Consider the following 14,042-nt stretch of genomic DNA (forward strand, 5'->3'; position numbering starts at 1 on the left):
ACCACTTGAGTCTCTACAGTGACTAGGGCAGGGGGGAAGCTCCTTTTCCAAGCCAGAGAGCAAGCAGTAGATACGCTTGACTCATCATTCTGTTAATGAACATTGAAAATATGTACTCTTCAGATTAATGCCCATTGTTTAATTGAAGATCAGTTATCAGCAGAACAGTGTGACACAGATCTTTGTCTCAGTTGAAATGCCTAATCTAGATGTATGGAGAAATACTTGAATGACACAACTTCGACCCAGCCAGTTACCATCACAAAGAACACTGGGGAGGGAAACTGAGAATGTATGCTGCCAACATCCAGTCTTCAATTGCAAAAATACTTTTTGTCAAGCTTAGACACGTCTGCACAAAATCAGAATAAATATCTGTGGAGGTTTTTGCAGGCTGAAGGACACAGGAAAATGGAGGCTGTCCTTGAAAGACCTTGACTGAGAGAAGAAGAAGCATGAAGAAGGCATGAACAGTTAATCTTGGCCAATCCTATAACACCACATTGTATGCCTGGCCCAGGCGCCGGAACAAGTAGCAAAACCAAGCAATCATTGTAAAGAAAAACCGGCTGTTCTTGCTAGTTAACATATATAAAGGAGCCATTAAGCCTAAATAAAGGTCTTCTGCTCATCAGGCAGTGGTCCGTGCATCAATCCCCTCAAATATCCTGGCAGGAGATGTAACTATTGACCATCTTCATTTAACATTTACTACTAGGTCTATTTGGACTCCAGGATACACTTTGTTTCGGCAGAGCACATTAAGACCTGCAAGGGTCCCACATTCTCTGCCAGTGGGAGACAGACGAGTCATCAGGAAATCCAAGAGTGCACCTCAGTTCTGTTCCAAATGTACTTTTTCAGGATTATGACAAATGCACTTTTCCCCAGCAGTTTCCAGAAAAATCAAAAATCTGTGACCAACTCCTGTGGAAACAGAAGGCAAGCCCAAAGGACAAACCTGACAGTTTTTCCAGATACAGGCTAGGAACAAACAGCTTTCCCAGTCTCTGTCTCGCTTTTAAGCAGTGCTATGGGATAGGAGTACTATGAACGTAATAGCTACACAAATTAATCAAAACCTCAGTTCTTACTAAGGAACATCTTAGAACCCTTTTATGTGATTTCTGACAGATGTCTACTTCTTCCATCAGCTGTACTGCTTTCACCTCTTTCTCAGGTCATCTGCCAGATGACTTCTTTCTTTTCATACAAATACTTCTTAAAACCCTGCTTATTTTGTTAAGCTCAGAAAAAGAGTTATCAATTAATCATTCCTTTCTAAATGCAGCTAGGCACCCACAGCCCTTTTCTTTCATGCCGTGAACTTTACCTGAGTGGCCACATCATCTTCTGTCTACCAAACTGTATTCCCTTCATTCCATTACTGTCTGAAATAGGGGTTCAGTTATAATTGGACGCATATAATCTACCACTACTTAGAGGAAAGCAGCAAAATATTCAGTATTGTAGAATAAGTAATAACTACTTTAGTTAGCAAAACATGCCTCTTAAACTTTTGGGATAAAGTTGAGGGGTATGTTTTAGTAACATAAACCTCCTGAAGAATAATACTTCACTACCATTATTTGCAGGGTTGCTTTGTTAGTTTCTCACCTTCCTAATCAAGACACAGTAGCAAAGAGTGAAGCGTCCAGTTACTCCTTTCAAAGAGACGTCCAAATTTCTCTGCTTTATTACTTCTCTCTGCTAAAACATTCAAAATACTCATATCCCTGTGATACTCATATCTCTTTACATTCACACTGAACAGTTCAACTTATCTGAATGTCTAAAATATCTCACAACATCTGGAATGAGTTCTAGATAAGAAGTAGCTTTCCTGACTTCTGAAGAAATGGTCCTTTTGAAAAAGTGATCCAGCGCTACAGAGAGTAAGAGGAAGTGTGACTATTCCCACCAAAGTGCAGGACTGTTCTCCACAACTTGAAACACCAGTGTTTTGTAGAGTCTTCATTAATCGTTAGTGACAGAAAACAAAAAGAATAGTTTTCACCTGTATCTAAGCCAAAGAAGGTATCCTTTCTATTCAAATATGGAGTTAGCCAAACTGATCTATGCTTTTGTAATCCCATGCTTGGATCAATCCAATTTGCTCTTCCTTGGTCTGACCCAGATGCCGCTCCATAACCTACAGATGGTTCATCGTACTGTATCCCATCTGTTAAATAGAACAGAGTAATGAGGATACATCACACCAATATTTCTCATTTCCCTTTGTTTTTTGTTCTAATCCTGAACACAGCTGAAGGTCCTGGTCCATTCAGTGGTCTTTAACTAAGTCATGTAAGAGAAGACTTCTTTTTGCTTCTTGTAGAGGATGGAAACCAGAGTTATTATGCCCCAAACGTGTCCAACTCAAACCTGAATGCATGGGATGGATATCTTCTGGCTTTAGCACCCACTTCAGACGCATATTGTGTTTTGCTATGCTTAGGTTGTAATAAAAGATTCATCTCTTCCTGTAGGTAGTTTAGCTACCAATGAAATCAACATAGCACTATATTCTTAAGTAAAAAATCAAACCATGTTTTTCATAAGTAAATAACTATGACTGAAAGGAGAAACAGTTCTGTTTTGAAGGACTTACGGTCACCAATACAAGTGAACTCATCAGTGATCTTGGAATCAGAGGCAGCCTGGGCCGCAGTGATCATGCACTGCTGGAGTTCAAGGTCCAGAGGGATAGGGGACAGGTAAGGAGCATAGTCAGGACACTAAATTTCAGGCAAGCAGCATTCCAGGTCTTCAAGGAATTACTCAGTAGGATCCCCTGGGAAGTGATCCTCCAAGACAAGGGAGCAGAAGAAAACAGGAAAATATTCAAGGATGCTTTCCATAAAGCGCAAGAGCGCTCAATCCCCTTATGCAGAAAATCAGGCAGGAAAGGAAAGAGACCAGTGTGGCCGAGTCGAGACCTGCTGGTTAAACCAAAGAAGAGGGAACTGCACAGGCAGTGCAAGCAGGGATGGGTAACCTGGGATGTGTATAGGAATGCTTCCCGGTTTTCTAGGGATGAAGAAAGGAAGGCCAAGGTGCAGCTGGAGCTAAACTTGGCAAGGGAAGTAAAGAATCACAGAATCACAGAATCACTAGGTTGGAAAAGACCCATTGAGCCCAACCATTTCTATCAATCACTAAACCATGCCTCTCAGCACCTCATCCACCTGTCTTTTAAACACCTCCAGGAAAGGTGACTCAACCAACTCCATGGGCAGCCTGTTCCAGTGCCCAATGACTCTTTCTCTGAAATTTTTTTTCCTGATGTCAAGGCTGAACCTCCCCTGCTGGAGCTTGAGGCCGTTCCCTCTTGTCCTGTCCCCTGCCACTTGGGAGAAGAGGCCAGCTCCCTCCTTTCCATAACCTCCTTTCAGATACGTGTAGAGAACAATAAGGTCTCCCCTCAGCCTCCTCTTCTCCAGGCTAAACAACCTCAGCTCTCCCAAAACCTAGTGGCTTTCTATGATGGGGTGATCACAGCAGTGGACATGGGAAAACTGACAGATGTGAACTATCTAGACTTCTGTAAAGCCTTTGCCACAGACCCCCACAACATCCTTCTCTCTAAATTGGAGAAATATGAATTTGATGGGTGGACAGTTTGGTGGATATGAAACTGGTTGGAGGGTGATATTCAAAGAGTAGTAGTCAATGGCTCAAAGTCCAGATGGAGATCTGTGATAAGTGGTTTCCCTCAGAGGTCTGTACTGGGACCGGTGCCTTCTTCATCAATGATACAGACAGCGAGATTGAGCGCACCTTCAGCATATTTGCAGATGACATGAAGCTGAGAGGTGTAGTTGCCACTGTGGAAGGATGGGATGTCATCTAGAGGGATGTGGAAAGGCTGGAGAAGTGGGCCTGTGAGAACCTCATGAGATTCAACAGGGCCAAGTGCAAGGTCCTGCATCTGGGTTGGGGCAATCCCTGTTTTCAGTACACAGTAGGGGATGACGTGATAGAGAGCTGCCGCACAGAGAAGGACTTAGAGGTGCTGGTCAATGAGAAGCTCAACATGAGCCAGTAGTGTGAGCTCACAGACCGGAAGGCCAACCGTATCCTGGGCTTCATCAAAAGAAGCATGGCCAGCAGGTTGAGAGAAGGGATTCTGCCCCTCTATTCATCTCTTGTGAGATCTCATCTAGAGTATTGTGTCCAGTTCTGGAATCCTCAACATAGGAAGGATATAGAACTCTTGGAATGTGTCCAGAGGAAGGCTACAAAGATGATCTGAGGGCTGAAACACCTTCTCTATAAGGACATGCTGAGGGAGTTGGGCTAGTTCAGCCTGGAGATCTTATAGCAACCTTCCAGTACCTGAAAGAAGCCTACAAGAAAGTTGGAGAGGGACTATTCATAAAGGCTTGTGGTGATAGGAGGAAGGGGAATGTGTGTAAACTGGAGAAGGTCAGATTTAGATTGGACATTAGGAAGAATTTTTTCACCGTGAGAGTGGTGAGACACTGGAACAGGTTGCCAAGGGAAGTTGTGGATGCCCCATCTGTGGAGGTGTTTAAGGCCAGGCTGGAAGGGGCCTTGGGCAGCCTGATCTAGTGGTCTGTCTGTGGACATGGCAGGGGGGTTGGAACTAGATGATCTTTAAGGTCTCTTCCAACCCTAACTATTCCATGATTCTATGATTCTAAGTTTTGCATATATAATTCAACACTACAGCATATACAGTAGATATAGTAAAAAAAGGTCTAAATGTGAACTAATAACACAGAAATATCAATAATATTAATATACAAAGAAAACTAATAATATGTTATTGAAATTTGTGATTCCTTATGGCAAATAATTACATTAAATCAGAGCAAATTTGACACTTAAATAGTTGTGTATAGTTGGTCAGTATCTGGAAGAAAAGTAGTGTCCTCTGAAAACTCAATGAAGAGCAAGAGAATTCATTTATTTTACTAAATGGAAAAAATTGAAACCCAGCTAGGCCCTTAAGATGATATTTTTATCAAAATATTATTTTTATGTGGAGAGGTGGTCCTGTTTCTCATGAAAATGTGGACAAAGCAAAGCCATTAGCCAGATCTTTGGTTAAAATCTTGGCTTTCTTGAACTCAATAGATTATTTCGGCATGGAATTCCATTAAGCAAGAATACAAGCCCTGAAATTTAGAAGAGAGACATTTTCATGCATTATTTGAGCTAACTGGTAATTGCAACTCTTTGTTTTGCTCTCCTTTTCTTTAATTCCCTACTTTTGTGAACCACAACTTGCAGAATAAGAAAAGCCTAACAAATGCTCTAGAACCAATCAATGTAACAAAACTAATAATAATACAATATGAGCATATAAGCTTATGTAGTGCCTTTCATGTAGAAGTATCCCAGGGCACTTTGTAACTGAAACTCAATAAGAAGTGCAAAAGTGCTTTGTCAGATAGGATAAGCCAGGGGAAAAGGAGAAATTAATTAAGCATGGATTTAAATTTCTCAGCCAACACAGCATTTAGAACCTTGGTTAGAAAAGACAGTGGTTCCAATATCTGCATCCAGGGAACACAACAGACTATTTCAGTCTTTAAATCTTGAAGAATTTTCAATACATTTTTTTTTCCAGAATAATTTGGGTACGATTAATAGGAATGTAATTTGTAGGCTACTTTTCCAAAAGGCAGCCCCTACTTCACTTCCTCTATTTTTTCACAAACAAATAGACTTACATGCCAGAATGTGGATATACTCAGTGTGGAATTTGGTACTGTAGAAGTTACCAATACCAAATTAATGACTGGGCAATGGCTTTGTTGGCTGTTTAGCTACTGTTTTAAACCGAAGTACATTTCTTCAATGCCTGTCCACGTCTCTGATAGTATAATCTGTTTCACAGTAGTTCCTAAAATAGCATATATTTCACAGGGAGAAACAAAGTAGCTTGTGAAAAGCTCTAATAATTGGTAATGCATAAATTACAGCTTCCCTGATATTGCAGAATCTTGCACATCCTCTATTTTTCAAACATTTTTCTTTTAGGAACACATGGACCATCCTCATTTTTGGATGGTTGCCTCTTCAGATTAATGCATCCTTCTGGTGCATAAATTAGGGAAGCAGAGAAGAAAAAGGAGAACACTAAATCTCAGGAAACTGAAACCATGCAGAAAAATGAGGTCCACGGTACAACTAAATGAGTGATTCACCATGAATAATTTATCCAAAAAGTTAGCCTTTACTTCTGTTCATGGAACATCTAGAACAAGCCTCTAATTTCCTCAGTTCTGTTATAAAACAAAACCAAAAAACATTGTATATCTTCACTTGAAATAGCCTCGTGGAAATGTTTCATGTCCTGTATTGAGAGAGAGTGTCATTTTGATTGATCAAATGCATCACATGATAAATTTTTTTTTCCCTAGATGGATGAACCCACAAGCACATACTTCAGATACCGGCTGCAGTTAAGAAAGCAGCTCATTAGAATGTGAGAAAAAGTAGGCTAGGCAAAATAAATTAATTTAAGAAAAACTCCTAAGATTTTTGGCAAAAGTTTTCAGTATTTATATTGCAACTCTAGTCCATTGTAATTTTCATTAATAACACTAAGAATTTGCATCTACAGGTAAATGTTTTCCTTGAGGGACATGAAGAATGAACTTGTCCCAAGAAAAACTTGAATTTGCTGGTACGTGTTCTTTCTTAACAATTTGGTACTGAATAATATAGCAGTCTTTTCAGGGTTTGTTCTAAGTTCTTAGACCAGTTATTTAGGAGTTGATGTATACATTGGTGAGATTAAAGTAGTAATGTTAAAATTTCACTAGATTACAGGTAATTATAAATATTCTTGTAGAATTTATGGCTTTGAATAGACTGCCGTGCTTTGTGCAAATTTGACAAGTATTCTTTGCTATTTCAGTAAAATATGGAACTTCAGCAAGTACTTAAGGAAGAACAAATCATGAGTACATCTAGAATTCACAGACTATCAGACTTATAAAAGCCGTCTACAAAACCTTATAAAAGTTAATGTCACTTAGAATGTTCAGATGTTGCGATACTATAATACTGGAGGAAAAAGAGTACTGAAGACTAATCAGACACTTTATTCTTTCACTATGCGCCTTGACACAGGATGAAGATAACAACAGCATGCGAGAATCCTGCCCACTTTGCATTAGTTTTGGTTATTCTTGTATAATTAATGTTAATATTTAAGAAGTGTATCTGCATTAAGTACTTTTAATCAGATATATACTAAATAGCTTAATGATGCATCATTTGCTGGATTCTCTATTTTATGGCAATACCATTGCTATGAATTTATCAATACAATCAGAAAATAAAACTGAAAAAATTGTGTGTGTTCTTACCTGAGCTCTTGAGCTATAGAGTCCACTTGAACTGTTAACAAAACCAGGAAAGAATTAATTATTTTACACTTCCAGACTTGTGCTTTCTCCAACCTTGCACCTGCCTATCTGTGATGACAGAGGAGTGGCTATCAAAACACAGGTGATTATTTCATGCTAACAACAGGACTGTAGCTACTTGTGACAAATGTTAACTGAACATAAAATTCTCACGGTTATTTTAATGTGTAAAACCTGGAGAATGATGTTAAGTTGAAAAATAAGAAAAATAATAAGAAAAAATAAAAGAGAAGGCATTTGTTTTTGTTAAAAAATAGAATGACAAATATCTGCTTTTTCTGAATTTTAATTCAATTTGGTAATGACAAAGACTGGTTTTTACATATACCTGCCCACACAGTGATATATGGTGTATTGACAAAGTCAACAGGTGGTTCTAAGGATTATTCATATTGCACAGGCAACTTCTGTTGTTTCCACTCCTGGGGAAGTGCTCCTCATCTATTAATCCTTATAGACATGTGTGCAGGTGTATAAAAAATATAAAGAAACAAAATCCATAAGTTTTAAAAATGTGTTATTACCCTTTTTTTGGAGTGGAAAGAGTCCTCTATTAAACACAATTCAAATCTGCTAAGCCTAGCAGACTGTTTTAATTCACAGTCCTGACCAACGGAGAAGACATGGTTTAATGCTGAGATGTGAATATGTAACTTCTCTATTCAACAACTTTGTCCAAGTCCTCTGTCCTGGTACTTTTGAAGTATATGAATTTTACATTAATTTCAGAGAGCATTATAGGGACATGAGTCAAAGATTGGATATGACAATGCTTATGTTTTTACAAAGGCTTGGCTGTATTTATCCCCTTGTCTGCAGGCAGTTTGTGGTGCCTCCACCCCCTTCCTCTCTCTTTCCCAAAGTGAAGTCTAGCACTTTTGACCTCTTTGGTTATTTGAAACTAGAGAATTAAGCCAAACTGCACTTTAATTTTTTGTCCTGACCAAAACTTGAAGCTGAAGGCACGATATTAACAATCTAGAACTACTGAGTTACGATAATGAATCAAACTAGCCTGTTTTGCATGGTCCTGAGAGTGCACAATTCGCATGAAAATCAGAGTGAAGGTTGGATGTTTTGCCCCCCTGAAAACAGTCATAAACAAAACTGCTCATAGGGCAGGCAAAACTTTGACATTTATTTTTAAGTACCTCAATTTTTCACTCCCTATCAAGAGTAAAAAGAGTGTTATTAATTAAAATAAAAAGTTATTTTCCTGGAAGGGCTGAAATGTTAGTCAATCATGTTTTCCAGATGTTGAGATCATTAAGGGCCTGTTTATCTCTCAATACTGCATTTCCATCTGTTCCTTATAAAAAGAGAGGAATATCTCGGAAATAAAACTGTGTCATAACTTTTCAAAATAAAATATGAACATAAGTACCTAAAAAAAAGTGCAAGATTCTCTTCTGCCACATACATATCCACCTTTTGATCAAAATAAATTTACTTCTGGACATTTCTGCAGCTAATTTACAGATAATTATTGGCAACAAGCAGGAAAACATTCAGTTGGCTGAGACAAAGTTTTGTACATTATTTTGAAAGCAGCTATTTGATATTGTCTGGCTCTACTCCCTATGGAAAATCTTTGCACAATAAAAAGCATAACCTTTATTTTCTCTGAGAAATAGCTCAAATAAAATAGCATACAGTAGATTTTTTTCTGCTTTTCTTTAAACCATAGCTAATACCATCATGCCTCTTAATACCAGCAGCCTGTGTCTTGCTTTGATTAAAAAAGCAGCCCTAAGGAAGCTGCACACTCTCTTACTGAGTATTAGGAACTGTGCACAGGAACTATCATATTTCATTGTGTACTGGGCACAGGGTCTTGGAACGTGCTTGCTAACTCACCCTTGGTTCCTTTTGAGCGTGTGCGCAGCTTTTTATTTTCCCCATCTGCATCCATCTGCAATATTAACACAAAGTCTTTAATTCATTCCTTTCTTCATTGAGAAAAAAATGTCTCAAATGCTTTTTTCTCTCACATTCCAAAGGCTAGACAGTAATAGAAAGAAGAATAATCATGTCTTATTAATCTTGTCAAAGAGATAAAAAGCCATCTGTGAATATCTAGTAAATACCTAGGAGATACCTTTAATGATACAGATTTGTTTAATAAAGTTATGGATATAAGTAATTCTGTAAGGTTTAATGGCAAGGATCTACAGGTGTTGGCTGAAGACATAAGATTAGAAACAGTAATGCTCTATGACTGTTATTTTCTGCGTGTACCTCCTGAAAGAAAAGGTCCCAGAAAGACACAGTGTCTACAGACACTCTGCATTATTTTTGTAGCTGAAGCCTATCTTAATAGGTGTGTTGGATCCTTCATCTTTGATAACTTTGTCTTTAAAACATGAAACATTCTTGCTTGAATGTAGATAATTGCACATGTACAGTTTTTAAAGGCTTCATCACTTGATCATTTACTTCTTGCAAAAGTTTTGGTCAAAGACACAGTAACAGGTTTGTGGGGTTTTTTTCAAGAATCTAGTGGAGGTTTGTATTTCACATTAAAAAAGCAACTAAAAAATCGACCTCCCAAAACATTCAGGTGTTGCCATAAGATTTCTAGTTGAAATAGGAGAGATCTTCCAAGATTAGCTGTTCTCATGACCCTTTTTGGTACATCTAAACCAGCACTGGAAAAATCCACCTTCTAGTGTTGGATTTGAACCAGACCCATAATTTTAGGGGCAGGTTTTCAATCCAAGCATTTTATTACAAACCTCTGAAATTCAAAGGGATCAAGATTTCATGTTCTGGTGTGGAGAGCTGCAGTGACATAGAGCAGATTGCACAACAGTGTGATTTTAACCATGTCTGGGGGGGGAAATTCCTCTTCTTTCTAGAAGTAACTCTTAATTTTTATGTAAGGAAGACTCTATCATGTCATATTTTTGTCTAGGCGAAATATCAGGAACTTTGGCATTCTTCAGTTTATGGTAGTATGTTACTATCTACACTTGCTTTGAATCTTGGTTGCTCTGTTTGTAAAGGAGTGATCAAACATGCTGTAGATGAAGCAACTCCAATGTGCTTCTGCAGATTGATTTGTGGGAACAAATGACAATGCCAGCATCTGATTTATATAACCATGCTGGACAACATGTAGATGCATTTTATGGATACCAGAAGTTGCCTGTACCTGATATATTTTCTTGCAAAATGTTGCAAGATAAAAAACAATGTCAACATAAGATACTGTTGATTATTTCATTCTTCCTTTCTGAGGATCAGCAGAATTTATTTGCCCCACAAAGGGAAGGTACACAAGGCTCTGTTTGTGCCTTTTTCCATTTCTAGAGTTTGAAGATCTGACGATGCTTTATTTTTAGCTTTCTGTGACTCAGATAGCTGAGATGTTTTGAAGGTCTTATCTGAAAGAGTATTACAGAATATGACAAAATTGACCTGAGAAAGGAAAAGAGTAAAGTCAGCCTTTCTAGGAGAGAAGAAACATTCTGATTTCCTGGGATTTTTTCTGTTTGTTGCTATATATGGTTACACGTTATATACAGCTATTGGAATCGAAATACCTCTTTGCAGGAGAGAACACAAGCATTTGAAAAGGATATTTGTGCATCTGAAGAAGTCTAATTCTAGAACACAGGTTAGCGATATCTGAAATGAAAGACTAAATTGATCGAAATGCATCCCAAAGCCAGACAATGATATCTTTTCTCTGTTTAAATTTACATCTGACGTTGATGATTACTAAGGAAGGAATATAAGTGACTTGTGTTTACGCAGTGGGACTGATGGCAGCCTTTACTTTTTACTATCCTTAAAACCTGGAGAATGAGTTTTTGCAATGTGACTGCAATGGTAATGGGAAACATGGCTCTGTTCTCTGATGCTGAGTTGTGATTGAAGGCACTGACCTGCCATAGACTTATAATAGGGGAGCAGGTGTGGCAATGATGGACTTTAATTTCCTTTAATAAACCTTTTATGTGCCACACTTTTACTGCCATTCTATGCTCTCCAAGGTCCTGCACATAATAGGTTCATTACTTTTGATTACTATAGTCTATTGAGACAAACAACTCCAGAACACACTATATATTATGCTCAGTTAAACCAATATAGACTATTTATCCACTGTGCATTATTTCACCTGCAACTCTACCAACAAAATTAACAACAGCTCCTGTAAGCTAAAACTATTAAAACCACTGGTACTTCTTTGTCATCATTTCATAATAAATACCACACCAATCGCAGTGCTGCTTTTTTAATTATGAAACAAAAAGTGTCCATCACTTCTACTGAACAGCAGCTATGTTGGTCTAAATAGCACATTGCATTATGATGAATATTTTAAAACTTCACAATGAGTGAAAACCAACAATAAAATCAATGCAGGTGATTTTTCTATTGATTTTCTTTCCTGGTAATAATTTGAAATTATGAGAGGCATTTAATCAACTTAAATCTAAAATTCATATGACTGTTTGCCTGGTGCATACAACATATTAAAATAATCCTGCCTGTGTTGCATAAAGAACACCTTAACTTCCTAAAAGTCCAATGCATTAACTTGAAAATGACACAAAAGTAACTGAAGAAAAGACCTCTCTTGCTCAAAATTTAAATGTAAGATCTTTGGGGACTGATGGCTCTTTCAGAGACTGCCTGATACTGGAAAAAAGTGAACAAAGTTTCTCACCTCTGATTTTTATCTACTTAATGATTCTTTTACATGAAATAACAGCCACATATGGTCAGCAAAAGCTATTCAGACTTTTAAATTACCCATGGAACAACAAAAGAATTAAACTCTGAGAAATTCCATCCAAAGTTTTTAGAAGTAATTTTTATTACGGTGTTAATTTGAGAAACAAATATTATGCTTCTATATTTTCTACTGTAAAAATTCGATGGATTCTGGAAGATGCTTCGTGCTCTCAAAGACAGGGATGGTCAGCCCCTTCTCCCAGTACCTATTTTGTCTTGAGAGAAGAAGCCATGAGGTATGAATGGAGTGGCCATGTCTGCAAAAAATCCTCACACAATGTCTTACTACTATTTAAAAAAAAAAAAAAGTAAGTTCATCAGGATAATATCTAAGTTCTTGCCAGGAATATCTTATTAGGAGTTGTAGTCCCATAATTTTTAAGGACAAACTTCACAAAAATAACCAGCAAAAAGTGTAATTAATTCTGCTTTATCTTTATTTCTCACATATAGGTTCTCTGATTTCACAGGTTTTAAATTCAATGAAACATTTTCTTTTGAAAATTTTTGAAAATTAGTTGAAACTAGCTAATGGACTCAAAAGGAATGAGTGGGAGATATGCAGTCAAGACTACTGTGACAGAAAGATAACAACTACACAGTCCCAAATCAGTAGGCAAAGAAATAAATGGCTGCCTTATAATTGCTTCAGCTATTTCTTTGACCTGGAATCTACTGAAGATCGATGTCGAATTATTTTCTCACTAAGTTTATGAATGCTTATGTCTAACTTCAAGAATTTCAATATGACCCTCCCTCCACCTTTCCTTCAATATCTGTTTAAACTTAAGCGTAAGTGAATAACTAGATCCCAGAAAAGTGACAAGAGTCACCAACAATACTACAAATTCTGCTTGGCTGTAGCTGGGGTAACTTGTTATGTGACTGCTACAGTGTTTCTCCAGATGAATTTGCTGGTGGAATTGCAGCAATTATACTTTCTGAGCAAACTATTTCAGAGTTCCTGGCTTCAGGAACTAAACATTTTTTTTTCTCTTTGTACCATCCCAGTGCAGTCAGCAGACTTGAGAGCAGCACCTGGAAATACTTCCCTGAGTGAGAGAATCAGGATTTGGCTCTGAGTTTGCTTTTTCATGTGCTTGGAGTCTGTTTGTGCACATGTGCATGTACTGATATTATAACGGGATCCAAGAATATGACTAACAGCTGAAAATAGGGCATGTGCAATAAATGATAATAATAATGATAACAGCAGTAACTATTTCGGTTTACTTGCATGTTTTTAATTCTGATTTTTGGAAACTAAATTGATACTACTATCATGGGAAGATAGCTTCACAGCACATTACAGTGAAATAAATTATTACTAGGGGAAGCCAGTGCTGATGACATAGGTAAAACTGAAATATATCTCCTGGAAAAAAGTTAATGTAAGAGCCATGCACTTTCTAATTTCTATTGTAATCTTTGTAAGCATGACTTTCCTGAAGTGGGTTTCCCACTCCTGGAGCAGCAGTCTATTTCCTTTTGAGTAGATAGTTAGATGAAAAGAAATCACCAGTTTATCTACAGGTGAGGTATATGAAAGCTCACATTTCATTGTGATTTTTGAAATTAAACTTAGAAAACAGCTTTTCTAGAACAAAATTTAACTGATTTTAAGAGGTCTGAAAATAATAGCTTTCCTCTACTATTTTTAATTTGTAAACTATTTAAGTTTGTATGGAGGAAGCAGCTACATCTATCTCTAGACTAATGTACTTAGTTAGAAAAAAAGAAAAAACTTATTGATTTTTAAGGCACAAAAATCCATCCTCAAATCTTAAACACAAGCCACAAACTTCAGACTTGAAGTCAAACACTGCTAAGCACTACAAACAGGTTTGAGCTGTACTGTACCTCAAGGTGAGACAAAACTGTGTGTGA

At 37.5% G+C, this 14,042-nt stretch overlaps 1 protein-coding gene across 8 annotated transcripts in view; it reads right to left on the bottom strand.

The window, feature by feature from the left end:
• ST18 (ST18 C2H2C-type zinc finger transcription factor) overlaps positions 1-14,042 on the bottom strand; it is a 171,294-nt gene that overhangs the window by 61,574 nt on the left and 95,678 nt on the right. For 3 of the 8 annotated variants that reach the window (XM_069854103.1, XM_069854095.1, XM_069854096.1), the window contains 2 exons: positions 9,267-9,323; positions 7,350-7,380 (listed from right to left, as the gene is read on the bottom strand). The exons of 2 other annotated variants lie outside the window; for them this stretch is intronic. In XM_069854103.1, the coding sequence (XP_069710204.1) occupies positions 7,350-7,380; positions 9,267-9,323 (88 nt within the window). The remainder of the gene's footprint in view (positions 1-7,349; positions 7,381-9,266; positions 9,324-14,042) is intronic. 3 more of the 8 variants (XM_069854098.1, XM_069854097.1, XM_069854099.1) reach the window with 1 other exon arrangement.

Source organism: Phaenicophaeus curvirostris, chromosome 3 (genome assembly GCF_032191515.1).
Source record: "Phaenicophaeus curvirostris isolate KB17595 chromosome 3, BPBGC_Pcur_1.0, whole genome shotgun sequence".
NCBI classification, from domain to species: domain Eukaryota; kingdom Metazoa; phylum Chordata; class Aves; order Cuculiformes; family Cuculidae; genus Phaenicophaeus; species Phaenicophaeus curvirostris.